The sequence below is a fragment of the Lagopus muta genome, chromosome 12, assembly GCF_023343835.1.
Source record: "Lagopus muta isolate bLagMut1 chromosome 12, bLagMut1 primary, whole genome shotgun sequence".
In the NCBI taxonomy this organism is placed as follows: Eukaryota; Metazoa; Chordata; class Aves; order Galliformes; family Phasianidae; genus Lagopus; species Lagopus muta.
This window is the reverse complement of record NC_064444.1, coordinates 5,837,597-5,860,773: the sequence shown is the minus strand read 5'-3', so window position 1 is coordinate 5,860,773 and position 23,177 is coordinate 5,837,597. Positions and strand designations below refer to the sequence as shown.

At 39.8% G+C, this 23,177-nt stretch overlaps 1 protein-coding gene across 3 annotated transcripts; it reads left to right on the top strand.

The window, feature by feature from the left end:
- Nucleotides 1-347: 347 nt before the first annotated feature.
- CLEC3A (C-type lectin domain family 3 member A) lies at nucleotides 348-17,263 on the top strand. 3 transcript variants are annotated; one of them, XM_048958561.1, is made up of 3 exons: nucleotides 348-469; nucleotides 12,654-12,734; nucleotides 15,845-17,263. In XM_048958561.1, exons 1-3 carry the CDS (start codon nucleotides 418-420, stop codon nucleotides 16,228-16,230), a joined length of 519 nt encoding a protein of 172 aa, XP_048814518.1. In that variant the 5' UTR covers nucleotides 348-417; the 3' UTR covers nucleotides 16,231-17,263. The 3 variants fall into 3 exon arrangements, with proteins under 3 accessions (XP_048814518.1, XP_048814519.1, XP_048814517.1); XM_048958562.1 differs by lacking the exon at nucleotides 348-469 and adding an exon at nucleotides 10,152-10,715; XM_048958560.1 differs by lacking the exon at nucleotides 348-469 and adding an exon at nucleotides 11,763-12,025.
- The last annotated feature ends 5,914 nt before the right edge of the window (nucleotides 17,264-23,177 follow it).

Below are 23,177 nucleotides of genomic sequence, written 5' to 3'. Positions count from 1 at the left end.
TAACAAACGAGCAGAATTTACAGATTATCTGTTGATTTATTTATATGTTTTACATCTATTCACTATGTGTCTGATTAGATTAATATGTATCTGTGGTGATCATATTTCTCTTCCAAGGAAGCTTGACATCCATCAGCAGTGGTTAAAAACCCCATATATTTAGGGATGATGAAGAAGAAGCCATTTGTCAAACATTCTCCATTAGTTTCTAGGGTTAGAAAAATCAACGCTTTCTTCATCAGCTGATTCCTGTTCTTCATTTGTCAACAGAAGCGTTTTCAGGAAATGTAACAGTCTCTTAACAAGTTCAGACTTCCTTTTAGTTACTATATGTCCCAGTAGCAACCTTGAATCCCCAGTTAGGAAAGGAGAGGGCTTAGAAAAAGTTGGAATCCCTCTGAATTTGTATGCACAAGCATGCTTTGGACAAGGGTTTTCTTGTGTAGAAGCCTGGGCTGCAAAAATGCAGGTAAGAGTATGTGTTAGATGTTACAAATGTTGGTATTTATTATTTGGGAGCTTCTCCTGTTCAAAGATAGTACTGGGGAGAGTAGTCTCTTCATGTCAGGAACTGTCCATTGCTTATAAATAAGGACATACTCTCTTTTGTTTTGCTTTGCTTTGTTTTTAATTAAAAAAGCTAGTTTATGCCCCAGGGAGATGATTAGCTGGAGCAGCTCATGCTCCTGCAAAGCAGAGCTAATCAGAGAGGGAAGCTGCAGGGTGCTGTGCGTCAGTCACTGCACTGTCACTGCACACCCCTGCCTGTAAGCCTCTGAGGGTTTCTGCTTTTGCTCTTCTTTTACCTCATCATTGATAATCTAACTCAGTTCAGGGAAAGTGTTCAGTGCTTAGTTTTGCTCCTGTCTCTGCATACACGTGTTTGCCAGGCAGCAGAACAGCCCAGCAACGAGGACAAGGCAAGTAAGTTGGGCAGCTGCACCATTGCTCTTTTCTCTGACCAGCCAAGCTTACACAGAGCTGAAAAAGGGGAAGGCTCCAAAGTTGCTGACTTCTGGACTGTGAAGGGGCGCCTGATGCACTGCTGTTGCTTAAGGCCCTGTCCTCCCTGGAACAAAACTTAGCAACCACTGTCTTGCATCAGGTTGATATGGAGGTCCCAGTCTTCTCTGTGGGCTTCTGGAGGCCCTGCAGTGCTCAGTGATTGTTCTTGTTCTCTGGTAGTGCCTCAGGAAAATTGATTTTTTACCTCCTGGAGAATACTGGGTCATGCCCACTTTGATCCCCTGCGGAGAGTGACAGATGAAATCTTTGTGGACTTAACACAGGTACATTACTGCAATGGGAACCTTGACTCTCTTCCCCCAGGCATTTAGGGCAAAATGAGAAAATAAAGCCAGGAATAAGCATCATCTGTCTTCACAGCAATTGAGATTTAAAAAAAAAAAGATTCAAGCACCCTCCATCATACCGCATAACCTAAATAGGCAAAGGAAGAGCCATTAAACTTGTAGTTTCAGAGTCCTCATGATGTTCTGACATCAGGCAGGGACATTTCTAGTCCCCCAGCATCCCGGCAGAGTTGCTAGCTGGCCATCCAGGGATAAAATGCATAGATTAAGAGATGCCGTCAGCACTTGGTAGCTTAGGGATCTGTAAAAAGGGGAAGAGAGCTCTGGTGTGGCTTTCATTAACCAAGGGACGGCCGCAGGGGCATGGACCTGCTTGTTTTCCTTCAGAGCTTAGGAGGGTTTCGACTTGTCTGGAGGACCCCACTGCCATCAGTCCCTTCCACTACCTGCAGCCCCAGCAGAACTGGGAGTGGGCTGTGTTCTGCAAGGCATCAGCTGTGTCCCTGCCAAGCATTGTTTCCCTGATAAGCTGCAGGTACCAGTGCAAATCATTTTGTGCTCTTCTGCTGGGTAGTCTTCATATATACATCTCCCACGTGGAGAGATGTAAGCAGTGCAGCAACCCAGCTGCTCTAGAAGAACAGAGCGAGGCTGCAGATACATTAGATGCATTATTTATAATAAGGATTTCTGTACTTTCACTGAAATGACTGACCCCTGGGCTGGCTGGGCAATGAGCAAATAACCAAATACTATTTACAAAGGCTAGGAGGGAAGCTGGCTGACTGGTATCTTTCTGCCACTGTCATCGTGTGGCCTGAAGGACGTGTCAGATCTGTGATGTTTTCCAGAGGCCACTGAGGAGAAAACATTCATTTTATTGTTACCACAGGAGAGAGATAAGAGAAGTGTTTTTCTTTTCCGACTGTTTGCTTTGGCAGATGTTTTTCCTGTTTCTTTGCTGCAGTTTTTCCCTTCTAGTGTCTGCATTTCAAAAAAGGAAAAATTTCCCACTGTTTAAAAAAAAAGAAAAAGAAAAAAAGAAGAATAAAACCAAGTGTCCTGTGACTGGTCAAGTGCCTCACTGGTCTGATAAAAGCACACCCTCCCTGGGGAGGTGGTTGTGTTTAAAAACCATTTGGATGTGTTGTTCAGGGACATGGTTTAGTCAAATCGGATTTGATGATATTTAAGGTCTTTTCCAACCTGAGCAATTCTATGATTCTCAATGGTGTCATTGTGTTCCTGAGCCACTGTAGACAGGAAAAAATGAAACCAAATGTTTTGTCCAGTGCCCTATTTATTGCTGTTAGGTTTAAGGATTTATAGTTCTCCAGAATTAAATTTTCCCCTTAGAAAGAATCTTGATTAAACTTAGCAGCTGAGCTGGAATTTTTTCCTTCGTGGTTGAAAGCTGTGTCTCAAATCACACTTGTTCCATGGCAAAGGAGATGAACCCACAGAACCTTATGCTAAAAACCCTGCCTGCAAAGCCCCATAGAAAAGTAGGCAGCTGAGAGACAGTAGTCAAGATTTTCCTTGCTTTTTCTCATCAAGCAGGATAACTCAGAACCTGAATCAGGAATGAACATTAGAAACATTTCAGTGGGGCACTGCAGGGAAAAGGAACAACTCGGATTCCCAACCCCAGCCTTTTCTGCTAAGCAGCGCCTAGATTAATATGAGAAAGCAGAATCAGCCCTTTGGGCTCATCCTCACCTTGTGGGCAGAACGGGGATTGCTCCATCTGAGGATCAGATGGAAAATGGTGTGGCATACTGGGCTGTAAAAATTTATGCCGTAATTAAGTCTGATTGCCAAATGATGTTGGAGTCCTGTGTCAGGGGTGTGTTTATGCAGTGTGTCAGTGAGAGAAGCACTGCTTTGGGAGTCTCAGACCCATCTTTCCCATAGGCATGCGATGAGAGATTTACACAAGGAATTGTCTTGAAGTTCCCACCTGAGCAATCAATCTGCAGCTGCACACCTACACGCATTGGATGCCATTGGCTGTGCTGCACAGTACTGCTCTAACCAATTCTCACAGTTCACATATTAAGCATTAGCCTCATTTCAATATTATCTTGCTTGCAGCACATTCCCTGGCATTGTAGGTTAACTTAATAAAGCATACATAATATGATTCACATGAGATTTTTGATCTGCATTTTGTTCAACATGACAGCAATGAATGAAGTTATTACACAATGTTCTGCTTGCTAATCATCAAGCAAAACAGGATAATAAAAGGATAATTATTACAAGCTTCCTTCCTTATTCCCATTAAGACAGTAAATTCAACTCAAACTGGAATCTCATAGGAGTTTCACCACTGACTTTGACAGGGACAGCATCAAGCTGATTGGTCCTCTCAATGAACCTAGTCATAGCTCCAGTATTAAAAATTCAGGCAGTAATATTTATTCCATGCCACAGCTTATTAAAAAAGATTCTTTTTTTTAAATCCTTACTCAGTTCTCCATGTTAAAATACATTGTGTGCATTGCCCAAACCAATTGTCTTTCTTGAGAACACAGTGTTGTTTTATACTGGTTTTATGGAGCCTCTGGAGTAAGTAAAGAAAGGACAAAATGAAAAATCCCTGCACAGAGAATACAGCTGCTCCTCTGCACTTACAGCTGTGCTGCTCCTCACATTCCACAGCCCCTGCTCTACCAGGCTGCACACAAAGGCTGCCCAAACTGCAGCATCAAGTGCCAGGTTGTACAAGAACATACAGATTGGATATATAAAACAAGTGTATTGTCTGGTGGCTTTTGGTTTCCCGGTCACATCAGGTATCTTATAAATGGAGATCATTCACTGCTTGCAACCTGGGAGCATCTCCATGCAGCACTGTGTGGAGCCAAGATCCTCATGCTGATGAAGTCCTGAGTTATGAAGTCTACGAAGCAGCATGTAGCACTGCTCAAACCTGTCAGCTCCTATCTGGAAACAGCTTTGCCATTTCAGCAGGCCTACAGCTGCACAAATAGAACTGGCTTATTTCTGCCCTTAGATAGGCTTTTATATTTCCAGCTTTGGTGACATGGCATCAATTTACTGCTGTGTGGGGAGATGATCCCCTAATTATCTCATTATCTGACAGAGAGCAAAGGCTGCTGGCCTTACTCAGGCAAAGCTCTGCAGCCTTTAGAGAGGATTTAAGTCCTAAAGACAGGGAACTAGATGAAGGCTTAGCAGGTCATGTTAGCTTCAGGTCTGGGGTCAGTGGGGAGCCTAGCCTATCGAGGAGAGCTCTGAGAACTGCAGAGATGTGTCCTGTGGCTGGAGAGGAATAAAGAGCATGCATGGCAAACCCAACCCATGCATTCCCCCACTGCAATGTGGTGCTATCATGCCATCCTGAGACTCAAAGATCTTTAGAAGAGTAATCAGGCAGTTTAATCAGGCAGATGTCCATGCAAACCTGGGAAATCGTATCACCTTGTTAGATGAAGTTAATTTAGTCCATGCAGAACCTGTAGCATTAATTAAGGAAACAGGATTGCCAAAGCCAGCACAAATAACCACCCTTCCCTTTGAAATCCCAGCTGCAAGAATATGTTTGATCTGAGAGGTGCCTGTCTCAACTGCTAACCCTACAGTAATGAAGCCTCAAGAAAACGTGCAATGAGACTGATCCTGACCCTCTGCTGTGTAACACTGGGGGAAAGACATACAGCGCAATGGATTTACCCCGAGCATTAAGGAGAAAGGAAACTTGGTCTTTTCTGTTTTGTTATGATGGAAAAGCAATACAAAATCGGACCTATCCTAATAATTCCTAGGGCACTTAAGACATCTGCTGGAAATGGAATAAACTACAATAAGAATGCATGTAGCAATGACTAATGTAAGAATGAAAAAATCTGTGATGTTTACATCTATGCAGTGTCTAAATTATTTGGCAAATGCCAGAACAATTTCCGTTCAAAACGATCATTTGAAAATATTTGCATAAATGTGCACAGTGTGTGGTAGTAGGGCTGGCTTTAGTATTTGTCCTGCAAGGCAGGGCCAGCTCCACTTTCCACTGCCTGACTTGTCTGTAGACAAGCAGATATCACCCCAACGTTTGCATTCAGATCATTTAGATGTTATTTTTCTTTCCCGATCTAGCAGATTAAAAATTCCTTTTACTTCTGAAAGAAAGGTGTTTTGCTTCGACCACATCACACGTTTTCCAACCCTGGGGCCTGGTGCATGAACTGATTATGCTTACACGTGGGGGTAGTGCTGCCTCCAGGACAGGTAAAGCAGGGCCAGCTGTTTGCAGATCCTGTGACAGCCCTGGGCTGCAGAGCTGTGGTTTGGCTCCTTGCTGCCGGCCAGGCTGGCAGCCACCAGCTTAAGCCTCTTGTCAGCAGGCAGGGGAGCAGCAGCAGTGCAGCAATGGGGACCTCTGTGGTGATACCGACACAGCTGAGTGGGATCTCAAGCTCCTGTGTTGCCAAAGCAAGGGGTCTCAGCTCTCAAGCAGAGCATTCAAGTCCTCTGTGAAGTGCAGCCACCAAAGCGAGACATGATCACACTCCTGAGAAGGTCTGTTTTTCCATCTGCTATAGGAAAATCCTACAAACATCAACACAAGCCAAAATGCAATCCTTCCTCTGGCCAGCCCTACTGGCAGTAAGCAAAGCCACGCTGTTAGTAACCTGCTATGAACCTGTGAATGTGCATTTCAGACTGTCTTGTGAGCTTCTGATTGGGGCCTTTGCCATGCCATCATCTCAAAGCTGGACCTTAGCAAGCAGGGGCTAAATTAAGGCTTTGTCCAAACTGTGTTTTTTGGCATGTGTAAGGATGTGCAGAACCTATTAAGATCGTGTTAATGTGAAGCTGTAAAACTTCATAGCAGAGAGACTGTAGTGATCAAAACTAAAAAATTAAAGGGAGAAATTAAGTGCTCAGGATGTTTTTAGTTCATTTCCTGAAAGGCAAATAGGTAGCACACATTGCAGGAGAAAAATTAGCACAACAGGTATTTTAGGTTTACAAAAGAGAAACAGACAGGTTCTCACATGCTCCCTGAGGGCTAAACAAGCTGTGCTGCCTCCAGCATTTCCCAACACGGAAACCTGGCCGGGTCCTTAGGAATGGCACTTCAAAAGACCCCATTCAACGGCTTTATTTGCACCTGGATTGCAAGGAAACCAAAGCTTTAAATTTTCTCCTAAATTCCCTTATCTTTAGAGATGACATGGAGTCACCTGACTGTGAAGAAGTCTCCGGTTTTTGAGAGATGGTGTTTTGCTTTTTGCACATTTCGCATAGCCATCAAACATATAACCCTAGATGAGAAGCCGTTTCCTTGGGGTCCTTCCTGTCCAAAGACAGAGGCAGTGGCAATCAACAAAATGCTCAGTACCACCTATTTTTGCCAGTAAAACAAGACTTGGCAACACTACAAGAAGGCAACTTTATCAGTGCTCAGCAGCATTGGGTAGGTAAACCAGCAATTGCTTTGCTAACAGTGGTTTATGAAGATCTGGTGAATCTCTTCTGAATTCTGCATCTTTTCTGAACATGATCAGCGTTACTTTTTCACATTTACAACCCATAATTTCACTACCACTGCAAGAGAATGAAAGGAATACAAGTGATACAGTTTGGTCACAGATAAGATAAAGATATTTACCTTAAATATGTGTGATAGACAGAAGTTACTGTGCTGCCTCTTGCATACAACTTACTGTCCCCCAGCTTTGAGATGATGGTATGGCAAAGGCCCCAAACAAAAGATACAAAAACACTCATTCAAAAACATTGAAAATGTTTTCATTTTAATCTTTTCTGTACACCTATTATTTATATCTTAAATTTCTTCATTTTCTGAAGTAAAAATGCTTGGATTTACTGTGTGGTAAATGAAAAGCAGCAAACCTGTAGTTAAAGCAGCTATGTTTGAACTGAAAAAGAAAACTAGAAAAGCCTGCTCATCAATCCCATTATCAGTGTCAAGGTGAGGATGCATTTGGGATAGTAGTCTTATACTCCTAAGGAAGATGTAAATGCCCTCATTTCAACACTCTGCGACTTTCAGTGCAGGTCACTGGTGGGCAGCCTGTTTTTGCAGTAGACTGGTATCTTCCTTTAATTTTAACAGACATAGCAAAACCCTTATAGCTAGCAAATTTCCTTCTAAAAAAGCAAATTTATATGACAAGAAAAACATTGAACTGACTGTACAAACCCAAAATATCATTAAGAATTTTCACAGAACCTCACATACCATAAGGTTAGCCCTTCCCTTTTCCAAATACACAGCTTGCTTGTACAAATTTCCCCCAAATAACCTTGGTGTTGGGATGTTAGCCATAGACCTGCCTCGTACCTGGTTCGACGGAGAAAAAATCCTTAAGAAGGAGTTTTAAAGACTTTTCAAGGCCAAAGAAATCAAGCACACTGTATTTTTCCAAGCATGACATAATCCTGGGTTAGCAGAATTTGCAAAATCTCTTGCATTTAGTTTAAACAAATGAAAATCAACCCATGGATCCCATATACTACCCAAATCATTCATAAAAACTGATGCTTGGGAGGCGATCAACCTCTGTTGGCTACACTGGCTCTTGGATTTACCCCACCTGAAATTCCTTTGGCTGGCAACAGCTCTGATCAGTTCTCATTTTCTGTTTATACTCTCAGTAGAACAGGAAAATAATTACCCATGTACAAGCTTCTTTTCCAAATCTTACGTTGAGCTGAGATTTCTGTAATTGAAATGCTGCAGAAACAGTTGCTCAGATTTCAGCAGCAGACACAGCCCTCAGTTTCCTACTTGGTCCAACAGACCATGATGCAATCAATTCTGAAACCTGGAGGGAACCATAGACCTCAGTAAAACACAATTTGTGCATGGTTTGCTTTTCAAGATACCACATTATCTTTCTTTAAAGATATTATTGCAAGTATTATTCTTCTTGTAGCTCCTCAAGTTTTGGTATCCCCTCAGGGGATAACAAAAGACACGATCCCCCTGCATAGATCCTATTCCTCATAACAGGAAATTACTGCTGCAGCCAGACTATTTCAGGATCTCAGCCGAGCATCCAGTCCACGTCTCACACTGACTTCTCATACTCTGTGCCCAGTTGCATGTTCTTTCCACAAACTCAGTGATGGCTGAGAATGGAAAGGAAAAACAGCTGTACAAAGAGTTTTTCTGAGCCAGTTTACAGGAGCACATAAAGGTGGAACTGTCTCTGAGGGGAATAGACTTTTTAACTTGAAGAGACTCTGTGTAAAAACTGAAATGAACTTTTCACCAAAGGTTGCTTAAGCTTTGAATGGTTCAGTTGTCTGAAAGCAAATGGAATGAGGCAGGGAATCAGGAGCCAGAAAACCACCCAGGTGTCTGTGCAGTACAGCAGCTCTGAATTCTGCAAAATGTTTCTTTTCAAACCAAATAATTCAAGAAAAACTGCAGCTTTGTCTTTATGCAGTTCTACTATACTGGTGTGAATAAAGAGCACAAACATATTTTAGTCTGGACACAGCTATAAAAGTATGAGTATTTATATTTGTATAGCAGATTCTCATACAGAAAGAGGACTAATTTGTCCCAAGAAAAATTACTTTCATATATATGTAACTTTGTTCACTCTCTGGGCCATATGATATTACTCTAACTATACTTGTAAAAGAAAAATTACAGCTCTAAATGACATTGTTATGCCAGTTTCTAGACCATACACAGAGAATGTATTTACTCTGGAGGGGCTCTAGGCCTCCCATAAGGTTCCATTTTCTGCTTCCTCACTCTAGCACTGGGAGTTTAAATATTCTAAGCAAAATATTTCGGCTTCTCCCTGACTCTTCTGCTCACACGCTGTATACAAGAAGTTAAACTTGCTTTCTTAGTTGTTGTTGATAAGTCCTAAGCTCAAAACAGAGCTTCAGACTGTTCTTTTAGCACTGTTCCTAATTTTCTCTACACAATGCAACGTACTTCAATACTTTGAAGCAAACTACTGAAAACAAGTTTTAGAAAATCACGGAATTTATGAAAAGTTTATAAAGTATTAGTTCATGATTAATAGATGTGTACTAGCTATGGAGAATCCAATTAGTTGTTTGGAGGTATCTAAAACAGCTGGGGTAGGTATGTTTTACATTACAAGTGCTGCAGTGATTTTAGAATCTATGTGGTTAGAAAAAAGTCAGTATGCACTCATGTAATAAAACAGCATGCCTCTAAATCTCAGCTTCCTTTTAATAAAGTAATAAGTCTCTTGCTGTTACAGTTCTAGAAGAAAAACAGTGATAATATGACTAGAATGGAACCAAGGCAGATGGCAAAGAGGGGTCTGGAATCATAGCTTCAGAGTGGCATAAACTTTTCCTGCCTGCACCCGTTGCTCAACAATGACTTCAGTGTCAGCATTTTAAACAAACCCTCTTGTTGAAAGTCTGATTTATCCACTAAACTGAGTGAAAGGTGATATTGCTTATAGCAATCCCAATTTAAAGGCACTCCCAAAAAACTCAGTCTCAAGGCAAATTAAAGCGCCCCAAAAGCAGACACCTCTCCATAGTCTAGATAGCACTGTCCTGCTTCCAGTATCTTGTACTTTGCTGTAAGCAGTATCTCCTGCCCTGGCCATGTACTGAGGATTTGGGAAGTATTGTAAGAGTGTAAAAGATCTTTTGTTCCCCTAACTAGACCCTGCTGATAGCACATAATGTTCTTATTCAGAAGCACAGTAATATCTAGCAGGTATTTATGAACTCTTAATAAAATCATTAATGAACATCTGACAATGTGATATATATTCTCTGTGTGTGTGGCTGCCATGTATACTAAGGGACAACATCTTTTTTTGTTTCAGTGTAAATAAGATCATGACCACTGTCCATACTTAATCAGCATGGGACAGAGACATGCTACCCCCATCCTGAGGCTGGCGTTACACAAGGCATTTTTGAGCATCCCTCTGCTTTTGCATACCGTTATGCTTCAAAGATAGTGTTATCTCTGACGAAATGGCATTCATCTGCAGCAATCGAAGCACTGTTCAGTGCCCTTAAAGCAACCTGTCTCAGTTGAACCCAAAAAGGAAACAGGAATTTCAGAAGAGACGTGAGAACAAGGGGGCACCTTATGCTGCAGCCAGCTTCAGTATTAAACACATTTCGTAAGCAAGGAGCACAGCCAACCCTGTCACTACACTTTTATAAAACTGGCCTCAGTCAGTCCTGACTGTGATGTGTCTGTGTGACTTGCTCTCAAAGCTGCTGAAGAGAATCTCTTGAAGATTTTTGTGAAGTTCTTTAAAGGAGAGATGGCACAAACTGGACTTATGATTTTTCTACTCATAAGCATATTACTGCTGGATCAGACCATCAGCCAGGCTTCCAAAGTCAAAGCTAGGAAGCACAGCAAACGTAGAGTGAAAGGTACTGGGTTTTAACTGGGAGAAGGGATAGAGATTTATAGACTGTGCGAGGTTACTACGTACTTAACATTGTGTGAGTAAGAAAGTAGCACTATTCAATTGTTTATTAACTAATGATAGTCAAGTCTATATTATGCCTGTCTTTCAAATATTTTTATGTGAGTTAGTAAAGCCAAGAATGATGTGCTAGAATGAATTATAGAAATAAATCTGCATTGCTTTTAAAAAATATCTTGCTCTTTTATGGCTGTTCATCTCTGTTAACAGCTGACATTATTTATGATACAAAGGTAAAGCTGAGAAGACTCCAGCCAATCATTCCTAGTTACACAGTTATACTGATTAAGAGCAGAAGAATGGAAATTCACGTACATATGATGGAAAAGAGCAGAATAAAACATTAAGTCTTCAAGGGTTATTGTTCAGGTTTTTGTCCTTTTCCTAATTTTAACAAAATGTCTGTGTAATATTTGTGGGATACTACTTGTATGAGCAATATGGTGAAATTGCAAGTCAAATTAATAAAAAAGAATTTCCAAAAGAAGGATTAAATTCCCAGAGCAAAGATTACAGAGCAAATACAGAACCACTGACTGTTTGGAAAGGTCTGTGTACTTAATTTAAGGGCTTATTTCTAGTAGAAGTGTGCGTGATGGAGGTTACGTTAATGGCAAATATTTAAGCTCCTTGTCAGTGGAAAATATGGAGCCTTGATAAAGTCACTGTACAGCACAGTTATACTGCTTTGGAGCTATAGACTTACATATTTTTATTTTTCCCTTTGAATCTTTTCAGTTCTTAGTTTGATTTACCCTTGTGCTGCCAGCACATTTTTCTGTCTGCTTTCCACTGATAACTTCTGCATTTGAAACAGTTTGTCAAAATAATGGGTCTCCTTAGGATAAGTTACCCAAAATTATGAAATTCAGGATGTGGGTGCAAAAAAAAAAAAAAAAAAGATCTGCATAAGTAAGTGTGCTACTACTAAATAAATAAATAAATGAATAGTCCCAGGAGCTCATCTGTTCTGCTTTTTACCTCTTTCAAAGCAGAGAAGGGTCATGGAGAGACTACTGGGAACTGGGAGTCATAGGGAAGAACACGGACTGGGAGTCCTGCCATGGGGAACATAAAGGACAGCTGAGGTCAATCCCCTCTGATTAGGGAGTATGGAGAAGGGACAAGCTTTCTGGGGTGGAGCTGGAGGATTAGGTGATGTAACACGATCTGTAGGAACTGTGGCTTTGTTAGTTCTGCTGCTTGTGAAAGAGCCTATTTATTCCTCCTGCTCATTACTGCGGCTTCTGGAAGGTTTCCTTACCACTGCAATCAAACCGTAAACTTGTGTAATGGAATCCTGTCTGCTACCTGTTTGATTGTGGTGGGCCATTAGAATGATTAAGAGGAAAAATATGCAAAAGAGAGCATGAAAAAGGAATTATTATGTGCAATTTAGCATCCTTTCTTATCTCATCATCTTTTTGGTACTTTTGTCAGTGTCACAAAATGGTGACATGGGCTGAATGTGGGTGACTCGAATCATCAATGGGGAGGAAGGCTCCCCCTGGGGGGGGGGAGATTGTAGCTCAGCAAGCTCGTCTGCATGTATTTAGACATCAAACTTAGATTGTATCGGCTATCCCTTGCTGTGTTAAAAAGAAAAACTTATGTGTACACAGAATCTTCTGTCCTGCTTTTGTTTTTATGACATATATATATATACACAGACATGTACACGTACACCCACACACCACAGCATACAGGTTCAAATGTAAACAGGCAAATTTTGCTATAAACTAGAGATGGGCAGCTAGAATACTGATGCTTTAAAATGGCAAAATACGTCTTGTCAATGCAGAAACTCAACAGTTGTTAAAATGAAAAAAATAACTTTTTTGCATGCATACCTGCTTATTTCTCTGTATTTCTTTCATTAAAGAAAAAGATGACCTCAAGACCCAGATTGACAAGTTGTGGCGAGAAGTAAATGCTCTCAAAGAAATGCAAGCACTTCAATCAGGTAAAGCAGCTTATCCTGACCAGTGGCTTCCAAAAGTTACCACTGCCTTCCCTCTCACAATCTTCAGTCTCACTCATCTTTTTAAAGGTGATTTGAGACTGATGAATATGGCTTCTTAGAGCACAGTATGATACAGCTATACTGATGAAACAAGAATTGAAGAAAGTGTTCGGGCAAAAGCAAGTATGAGCTAATGGTACACATGAGGTGATTCTTCACTAAGAGCAATAATTATTCTGGAGCAAGAACTACCATTGTCTTTGCTATGCACAACCTCTAGCTGTGATTCTTGTGCATGTTAGGTGTAATCAGGCATAGGCATAGTTGCTGGGTTTCAGAGCTTAAATGGTCAATAAGTTGGGTTCCCAGCTTGGATACGAACAAGGGCTAACTATTAAAACAAAAACAGTCACTGTAAAGGCTGAGAATATAAAAAAAAAAAAAAGATAAGCTTAAAGGACTGAGTCATCCTAAATGGCGGGAACTGCAACATTCAGATGTGAATGTTACTCTAAAACCTCAAAGTAGTGTTCACTGAGAGTCCAGAAATATTCTGTATCAACACTCAGTCCTTTAAATACTTCAATAGTTAGATGGAAATTTCCAAGCAAAATAAGGATAAATATGTGCACACTTACTAGACAGTTCTTCTTTTTCACAGCTGTTGACACAAAACCTGACATTTAAACATATTCAAGAGGACTCTACAGAGGAAATGACATCATTCACATGAAACAGAACATATTTTGCTTAGGGATGGTAATATGCAGGTTTGTCTTGTTTTGCATCCTGGGAAGCATTGAGCTTTTTGAGCTTTACTAAATATTTTTCTTATAAATTTCTCATAAGAGGACTATAGAAATTTCTTAAAAGAGGAAACCTGTGCTAGACAAGTAACTCTTGTTTAGAAGTAGTTCTTGTATTGCTTCCAGAAGAAGCTTGAGAGTAAGCAAGCAGTGGCTTAGAAATGAAACCAGAGGCAGGAGATCTGCTATCCTCAAAACTTATTTTGAGTTCTATTCTAAATTCAGAACCCACACTGATCAAATGGATTCCAAATTTGGCAAAAAAGAGACCTATCACCCCTCTAGCTCAGACTGCATTTGTTAATGGCTTTATGATAGTTTAAAAAGTAACTCTTTTTTTAGTTTATAAGAGCTTTCAAGACATTCTGATTCCTTCTTTTTCCTTTTGAATTTCCTAGTTTTCCTTTCTACATACCGTGAAATGTTGCCATATGCCATTTAGCAGCATGAACTTTTTCCCTAAAGAGGAATAGTCTCCATCATTACTGAAGAATTGTTGAAATAGATTAAGTCTCTCTGATTTTCCCATGAATATAAATTTGTTAAAGAATTCAAAATTTAGCAAGTACTCTAATTACTTTTCTTTGACCACTGCATGGCTTAGCACTTGGAAAGGATGACGTTTGAAGGATAAGTCCCAGCATAAAAAGATGATCTTGAAAATGCAGCTAAGGAATGCAATGACTGCTAGAACTGGAGAGGCTAAAGAACTGAGGCATGTAGGATTTGGTCCAGAGTGAATTTCCATATCCTGTTGATCAGATACATCATTACTTTTTTTTTTTTTTTTACTAGATCAGATGACAGGAATTAGAAACAGACTGTAGAAAACATCAGGACAGAAGATGTTCATATTGTTTCATGACTGTTCTTATTTAAGTACAAGATGAGTTTAAGCAATAAATGAAATGGACTGGAAGCAGGCAGATGCAAGATTCCAAAAATAAGTATTTTAGTAGTCTATTGAAGCCCTTTGCTACCTTTCTCAACTTAGAAGAAATACTCCTATGAGGTGGGTTCTGTTCTTGTAAGTACTTTTCTTGGGAGAGGCAGTTGTTAACATACGTGCATTAGGAGAGCTGGAAAGTGAAGCTTGAAGATTGACTCCTGCAAGCCTGCCCGCACAGTTTGGGCTGGAAGGACTCTGAGAGCAGTTCTGCAAGGCAATTCCAGTTGCAGAGCGGATGCCAAATTCATGTTTCAGTATGCTTGTACTTTACATCAAGACTTCCCTGATATGTTCCAGAAGAACTAAGTCCAAACAGATTTTAAATGCAGATGCTTATGTTACTTGGTTCAGATTGTCACGCAAACTCAGTTTGCTTTTTAGAAAGTTTTAATAGATCTAAGTCACTTTACATCATTTGAGTTTGAAGGGATACACTTTGCTGGAAAGACCAGAAATTAAGAACTAAAGAGGTGAATGCCCTCTTCTCTGCAGGTGGGAATATACTTTTATCAATCACTCAGAGAGAGATTTGCATTATGATTTTCAAATCAATATTTTTCTGACAAGCAGGACATATTTAAAATAGCATTTCTAGCATTTCCTTGCTATGAAATAGGCCTATTTAATGCATAATGCTTTACTCTGGAACATGAATACCATCAATATGAAAAGACCTTTGATCTGCCTGTTTAGTGTAAAGCCAAGTATAGATTTCCTAACGATTAACTCACATCTGCCTACACTATGAACATCCATACCTACCCATTGCACCAGTTTTAAGAGATGAAATAAGGTAAGACGTTAAAAGAGGACTATTTACAGAAACAAGTGATAAGACGTACTGACAACAGGCCTGGGTTATATTTTATTGTTCAGAAGTAGCCAAATTAAATTAAAAAAACCCAAACTCAAATTAAAAAAACCCGCAAACCTAAATTAAAGCAGGAATCTGAGGCTTAAATCATGCTTCAGGTTCATCAAAGTAAACACAGGAAAGATTTTCCAAAGTACCTGATGGTGTTAAGATCACAGCTTTATCTATCCATTCTCTTAAGTGACTTTTCTGCAGTAGCCCTAAGAGCATGCTCAGATTTTGGCCAACTCTTACACCCCACAGGACCCCACAGTGTGTCTGTGAGCCATCTAGACTTCCTAAAGGCACGCTGGCATGTTGGCTGCATACAAGATACTACACAAACAGGAGTAGCAGACCCACTCTTCAGGTGCAAGATCTTTTCACTTGCTAAGCAACTGATTGCTTAACCACCAAGACACCTTTAGAAAATCACTGCTTTAGGAAACATCTTTTAAAGCTCCAGCTTTTACTGAATTTGCAAACTAATATCTATTCACAGTCTGTCTTCGAGGGACAAAGGCCCATAAGAAGTGCTACCTCATATCAGAAGGCACCAAGCATTTTCATGAAGCCAATGAAGACTGCATAGCCAAGGGAGGGACACTGGCTATCCCAAGGAATAGCGATGAAACAAATACTCTCCGAGACTATGGCAAGAACAGTATGCCTGGAGGGTCTGAGTTCTGGCTAGGTGTCAATGACATGGTAAATGAAGGGAAGTTTGTTGATGTTAATGGCATGGCTCTACAGTACTTCAATTGGGATCATGCCCAGCCAAACGGGGGGAAGCGTGAAAATTGTGTCTTCTCTTCAACACAAGGCAAGTGGGTGGATGAGGTCTGCCGTACTGCCAAAAGATATATTTGTGAATTTCTGATCCCATAATTCCATACACAAGTGATCATGACCGTATTTTGGGTTATTAACATGCCATCTTTTCTTGTTAGCAGCCCCTCCCACTTAGACAGTGGTGAGTTAAAAATATCCATCTGTTGCATTATATTCGCTCTTTCCTGAAACAGAATTTTTCTTCATTAATTTATTTTCTACTCAGATGCTTAAAATGTTATGTGTAGTGAGTGCTCTCATCATGTACAGGAATACATGCTATGTTTTGACCTATATTGCATCGTATTTTGCCATATTCTTTCAGCCTGATGTTCAGGTTACTGGGGTTCACCTTCATTTCTGCACATCTTCATGGTAGAAAGGTTTTTACTTGATCTCACATCTCTAGTGAATTTATTGAAAGTATACAAGAAGGTTGCTGTGTGGAGACACGTTCTAACAGAAGATGTAGGGCTCTTCTCTGTTCCAGTGCTTAAGGAAGATATTGGGGTTTATCCTGGGAAAACGGCCATCCTCCTTACAGAGTGTAACAGGATGGATTTGTGACCAAGACTTTTACCTATGAGATAGGAAAGATAAAAAGGAAAATCTGATGATAATTTTTAAAGCACACAGAGTTAAATAAGATACACTGCTACAAAATGGGGGAAGTAGCTATTATAAATATCAGGTCTAAGCATGGTTGTTTCTAAATGTCTCAATTATGGTTAAATATTAGATATCACTTGGAGCATTCCTGTAGAAGAAACCAACCTGGGACTTGATCATGGTGCTAGCATGTAATCCCTTAGAAAGATGTGCAAATGCCTCTCCTGCTGGATCAGAATGAGGCTTTATTATTCAGGCATGAATGGAGAGGAAGGGTTCCCTCTCAGGCACAACATACCCCCTCAATCTCCTCTCTCCATATTGTGCGTAGCATGCCTTGCTGGCACAGATGAGTGGGGCCAAACCATCACTCACTGAGCCATGTGCAGATTTTTCCATTTGATACCCAACATTTGAGCTAGCTATTTTTTGCTATTCTTAACATCACAATACATATTTGCCTTCATGTTATAAACTGCAGTTTTTCCGTCATGTAAAGGAATTTCAATAAATGATCTAAATATATTGTTGCTTGGAGGCTAATTTCTACTTTTTCTCTTTTAATTGTGCAAGATTTTCTTAAATTGTGCAATAAATTTGCAATTACTGGTATTTAAATGTAGTAGTGTTTTTAAGAGCTTTAGCATACATGCAAAGGCCATTATTTCCAAGTGCTTTCTTGAGGATTCATAAGAACTTTGGGTGTTGTATACCACATCTTCACTGTACATACATGCCACAAGACAAAATCCCTACTTGCCTGAGTATCATATAAGATGCAAGCACTCTGTGCAGCCCTGTAATATGTATTGCAATTAATTCAATTTGCCAGCATGTAGGCCTAATTCTGAGTTGTCTTACTTGGATCCCTAGATAAATAAAGGAGCAAAAAGTCCCCAAAATTTTCTATCAGAATCTACCAACTGTGGTTAGGAAGCAATATTCCCGTTACCTATTTTGTAACACAATTAAAACTTTGCAGTCATTTCCTATGGCTTCTTTACCTCTGCCTGAAATAGTGTGTTATCTGAGCATATCCCTACAGCTACAAGCAAATTGCAAGTTCAGTGCAAATTCAAAAACCTGCTTACTGCAAACAACTATCAAAGTTCGATGAGTTTATAAATTGATAATCAATATTAAGATTCACAGCAGAACTCTTGATTAAATAAGTAATAATGGCAGAGATGAAGTAAACTGGAAAATGACAGAAAAAAAATCTGATGTGGCTGGAGATGGAAAGGAAATGGTAGGATGATGAAAATCTCTTGGAAAGGCCTGCAGTGGCAGCAAGACAAACAGAAAAGAAAGTAGAAACATAGCAGGGAGAAAAACTTTGTCCTATCAAGTCAACCACCACTACCTCCCATCTCAGTGCACCTGTGTGAAGGGAGCTCAGAGCAAGGATAAGTATCTGCTGCAAGGTGGGCTGGCTCTGACCCACTAGTTCTCTGCACAAGTTCTTATCACCATCCTTCTCTGTGTTTCCTCTTTCTGGATAACACTCAGTATTACTTGTGTTTTCCATTTGAGTAGATTGGGCTTCCTTCTCTAGTCTTTTGTCTACCTAGTCTCTTCCAATTAGTTTTTTTAAATCCTCTGAGGTCTCCCGGTGATGTTTTCACTGCAAGTTCCAGCTCTGAGTTCTTCATCTCCTCACCAAGTTGTGCAACAGGACATAACTGCAACTTTTAGGTACGTGACTGCAAATCAACTCCGGAAAAAGCTGCAACACTCCCACCCAGTGGTACAGCAGCAGAACGCAGAACACAAGTCTGAAGCGCCATTTAAATGGTATTTACTGTACAGAACACTGCTTTCAGTTCCTTCCAGTTATTTTCTAATAATGTTTGCAGGAAAATAGAATTTTTTTTTAAAGACTTAATATTAATTTTCAGAAGTGCTTGTCACTAAAGCTAGACATACATTATTTGTATATCTGATGACAAGTATTAGCAAATGTCTATTTTGGGCAGAAAAAAATAAGACTTTATTGAATTCCAGGTATGTTACAGATTCTGCCTTTACAGCATAGCTGTCTTGCTACAGAGCTGCATCGCTTTGCTTCTGTCACATGTATTTCAGCACATAGTAATGTGAGCTTACACACACAAATGTAACCATAGCCCTTTTACTTAGTAATATTTCCTCCCTCTTTCTCCCACCTTTTTCTCTTGATTTTTCCTGCTGCCATTTATTTTTCTCCATACATTATTCTTTTCCACAGTCCTCATACATACTTATCAACCCCTTTGGGCAAGAAAATTCTCTAGGACGCAGAAGTCTGCTTCTGTGTATTTAAAATTATATCAGTTAAGGCCACCCGCTATGCCTTCACCGCTTGTCAGTTCCTGCTCTGAAATCCCCACCGAGGGAGCGGATCTCCCGTCTGAACTGTTAGGAGCAAGCAGCGGGTGTGGTGCAACAGAGGGATTTTCGGGGCCATGTGCTGCTCGCAGGATCCGGCCCGGCGCAGCCCGCGCATCCAGCGCTTACAGCTGCCCTCTCAGCTTCAGCACCGGGAGCCGGCGGACAGCGCTGTCCCGAGGCGGCGGCCGAAGCGCTGCGGTCTGCCCCGGGATGGCGCTGTCCGCCAGCGTCCCGAGCTGAAGCTGCGGGGGCAGCTGGTGAGTGCCCCGTGCAGAAGAGGTCCTCCAAGCGGGGAAAACTGCCTCTGACTGCATGGCAGAGGCTCTGCGGGGTTCTGTCCCAGATCGTCCGGGAGCACGACTGCAAACCTTATCCCTGGGTCTCCCTTTGGAGAATTCACGCCCTAGCTCTGCTCCTGAATGAGGGCTTCATCTTCTACACCTCTGAAATACATGCAATTTATGATTGTTTTATATAAATTCAGTGTTTTGATTTTTGATTATTTTCTTAAGTTATCATGTATGCCAGGAGTTTTGCTCTTTTGTGAGATGTTTAAGTCATCTAGAAAATCGGTTGAAACAGATATTTTTTGATATCACTTGCAGTGTAAATAAAAAGATATTTACCACATATTAATTATATATTTAGGAAAATCTGTCTCAGCTGGTCATGCTTTTCAAAGGCTGGAGTGCAAATATAATGATAGGAGGAGAAGAAGGGATGAGGGACTATCAAAAAAGGAGAGAGAAAGGATTAAAAGCACAAGCTTTTTTCTTAGGATAGAATCAAGCTTTAACCAGTAGTGCCCAACAGCAGCAGAACTAACCCTTTCTAGAACACAACTGATTTGTTAAAATTTTACCTATATGTAATCAGAGTTGCCTCTTCTAACTTACAATATTATCATGTTCTTGTTTTCAGGTCCTTCTTGTGTACATGGTAAAACAAAGCTCCTATTCAGAAAAGTTTACTGTCTGGATTAAAAAAAGGAAGATTACAAACCCCATTTTACATAGGAGAAGATGAAGCATAAGGAAATTAAGGATTGAAATTAGCATTGCTTAATAGAGTCCTCATGCCAAAAGTACCCTCTCTTCCAATAGAGACCCTGAATTTTCCTCACAAAAAAAAAAAAAAAAAAAAAGGCCACATCATGTCAACTTTATTTTTGATTCTTGAATCAGATAACGCTACGCTTAGCATTCAATTAACAAATACTGTATTTCATATTTACTTCAGAACATCTAGAGTAATTATGTTAGCATGTGCTACATGATTACTACAGCAAGTGAGTTACTGTTGAACTGCTCTATAAATCTAACATACTGTTAAACAAATTATCATTTTACAGATTTAGCTGAGCACTCAATTTGAGCTAGCTAAAGCAGTGTGAAAAGCAGCAAGATTAAAAGCATGAAGCAGAACATGGCCAGTACCTAATTAAGCAGGGAACAATATGGTGAAATGAAAATGTGGATAATGCATGTGAATTTATTATAGGAAACCTGTTCAAATTTGACAGGACACTATTTCAGTTAATTTCCATTCAAGACTGAGGTATTTTTCCTTGTTCAAATACATTTTATTTTGTATACTTACAATGTTATGATTTTAAATAGTTAGAGAAGTGGAACGAAAAGAAAACAACTTCTGTTTCACTCCAAATATATTTCATATGCACCACACAAAGTTAAACCATTCCATATAAAAATATGGCTACTGTAAAGATTTAAGATTTTTAGTTAGTAAATAACAGGAGTTAAGCAAATAGATTCCTCTGCTACTTTCATCTCACCTGGTTAGAAGTAACACCCGCATTGAAGTCAAACTTAAATGATAAGACATATGCCAGAGCAATACACTAAAATGCTGAAGACAAACTAGTATTGCTAGTAATTTTTTTCTGAGCATTCAACTCTAAAAAAAAAAGAAAAAACAAACAAAGAAATAAAAAGAATTAGAACTGAGAACCATTTTGGTTTTGGTTACTAGAACCATTTTGGCAATGCTGGTATTATTTGTTCTGAATAATATCAGATTTTTTCTTGAAAGCCTCTGAACTCATCAATATTTTTGATGGGCACAAGCGTAAGTTGCCTCACTGGCCTCAACAGCCAGGTAACCCAAGAACAGACGAAAGGCTGACAAACGGATTGTTTGCCCTCTGTGCACTAATGGTGCTGCTGTATGATGTCTGTGATAGAGATCATATACTTCTAAGAAAGCACTGCTCCATGCATCCTGCCTGCTCCATAGTCTGTTGGTGAAATAAAGTCTTGGAATTGTTGGAAGCAGCCTATCACTAGTTTATATCAGCTGTGTAATATTGCAAATCACAAATTTGTAAAATCTGGTCATCTCTATGGGAATTACTTATGAAGGCTAGTGTGCACTGAAAGGAAGACAAGTCAAGGTACACAAGAATAGGAACTGGAAAAGAGCCAGCTCCCAGTGGACAAAAAGACATCGTGCCAAAGTAAATCTGTGAATCAACAGTGACTGAAAACAAAAATAAGAGGAAAGGAGTTGAATATATACTTATCACTTTATTTTCTTCCTCATTTGATTTTTATATGTTGAATCTGTAAAGGTGTCTAAGGTTTTTACATTATAGGGAGCAGATGACCCATATACTGAGAGATAATACATGTGGTAACATGTGTTACCTGCAACCATCTGATATCTTCTTTTGCTGATTAAAACACAGCACTAACTAAGAATATTGCATACTAAAAATCAGTGCTTACAACATTGACATCTTCCTAAAGAATTGTCTAGAGCGTTTAGTCTGGACATAGAATCTTTCCAACTAAGTCTAATATTCTTGTTTCTGTTTTCTTGTAATTCATTCTAAAATAATTCAAGAGATGGGACTACATTTCCACAGGTTTTTCTGCTGGTATGTGCATTATAAAGAATGTGAACTCCTTTTTGCATGTATAATCACATAAACATTCTTTTAAAATTAGTTTTCAGGTGATTATGTAGGGGACCATGTATCTTGAGAATGGGGAAAAAAAAAAAAAAAAAAAACCCTATAGCAGTGGATGGATTTGTGGAGAATCCACTTCAGTTTTTGGGATTAGGCCAGATTACATTGTGGAATAGAGGTAATGTAGTGGAAATGCCAAGTCATGACCTGAAACAGTGACTGAGCACCTGGTGGGAAGGCAAGGCCAACCCAGAGAAGATCAGGTGCATGCAATGCATCTGAGTGACTGGAAGGTTTGGAGTCAGGATCCACCCCTTCCCAGACCTCATTTAAGGGTTGGCAGTGGAGGTGTAGGTATCTTTTGCTGGAGATACCTAACTATGTGAAGCTTTCTGAAGGTAAGCAGCTCTTTTCCTTCATTTCTGTATCTTTGGCTGCTGCATTTGGGCTTGTTCTCATTTGCAGTAGCTATAGACTTTGTCACCCCGCTATCATTGTCCCACTATAGCGTTGTAAGTAATAAAGAGAGCAGCTTTGGCTTTTTCCATACTTTTCTATGCTCTTTTCAAAATAAACTGTGTTTCTATAATACTATTATTTTTCCTACAGTATTTTTGCTGGTATGTTGCAGTTAAGTAACATCCACTAGATTCTAGCACAACAGGGAGCCTTGGAGATTTAATGAAACCTTTATTCATTCAAAGGAAAGCTTTGCTGCCATTTTTCAGTTTTTTTTTTTTTTTTTAATCCAGTTTTTTTGTTTTCCAGTAGACGTCCTACTGAAACTCTACTAGTGCTGAATTAAAATTAGTTTCTTAGCAAACAAACTCTATCTGCATGCATGTGCACACGCAGATAACGTCCAAGACTGGAATCTTAGTCCATAAGTACACTTCTACTATGAGTTAGTAAACTGTTAATAGCCCCTTACACAAGTAGTGTGTACCATATACCACTACCTCAACCTGAATCACTAATAACTTCCCAGATATAAGAAGGTAGCATGCAAAAATAGCCTCTTCACCTTTCTAAAAGAAATCTCACAAGTAATCCTATGCATGTGACCAAACCATTAAGGAAAAAAGAAAAAGGC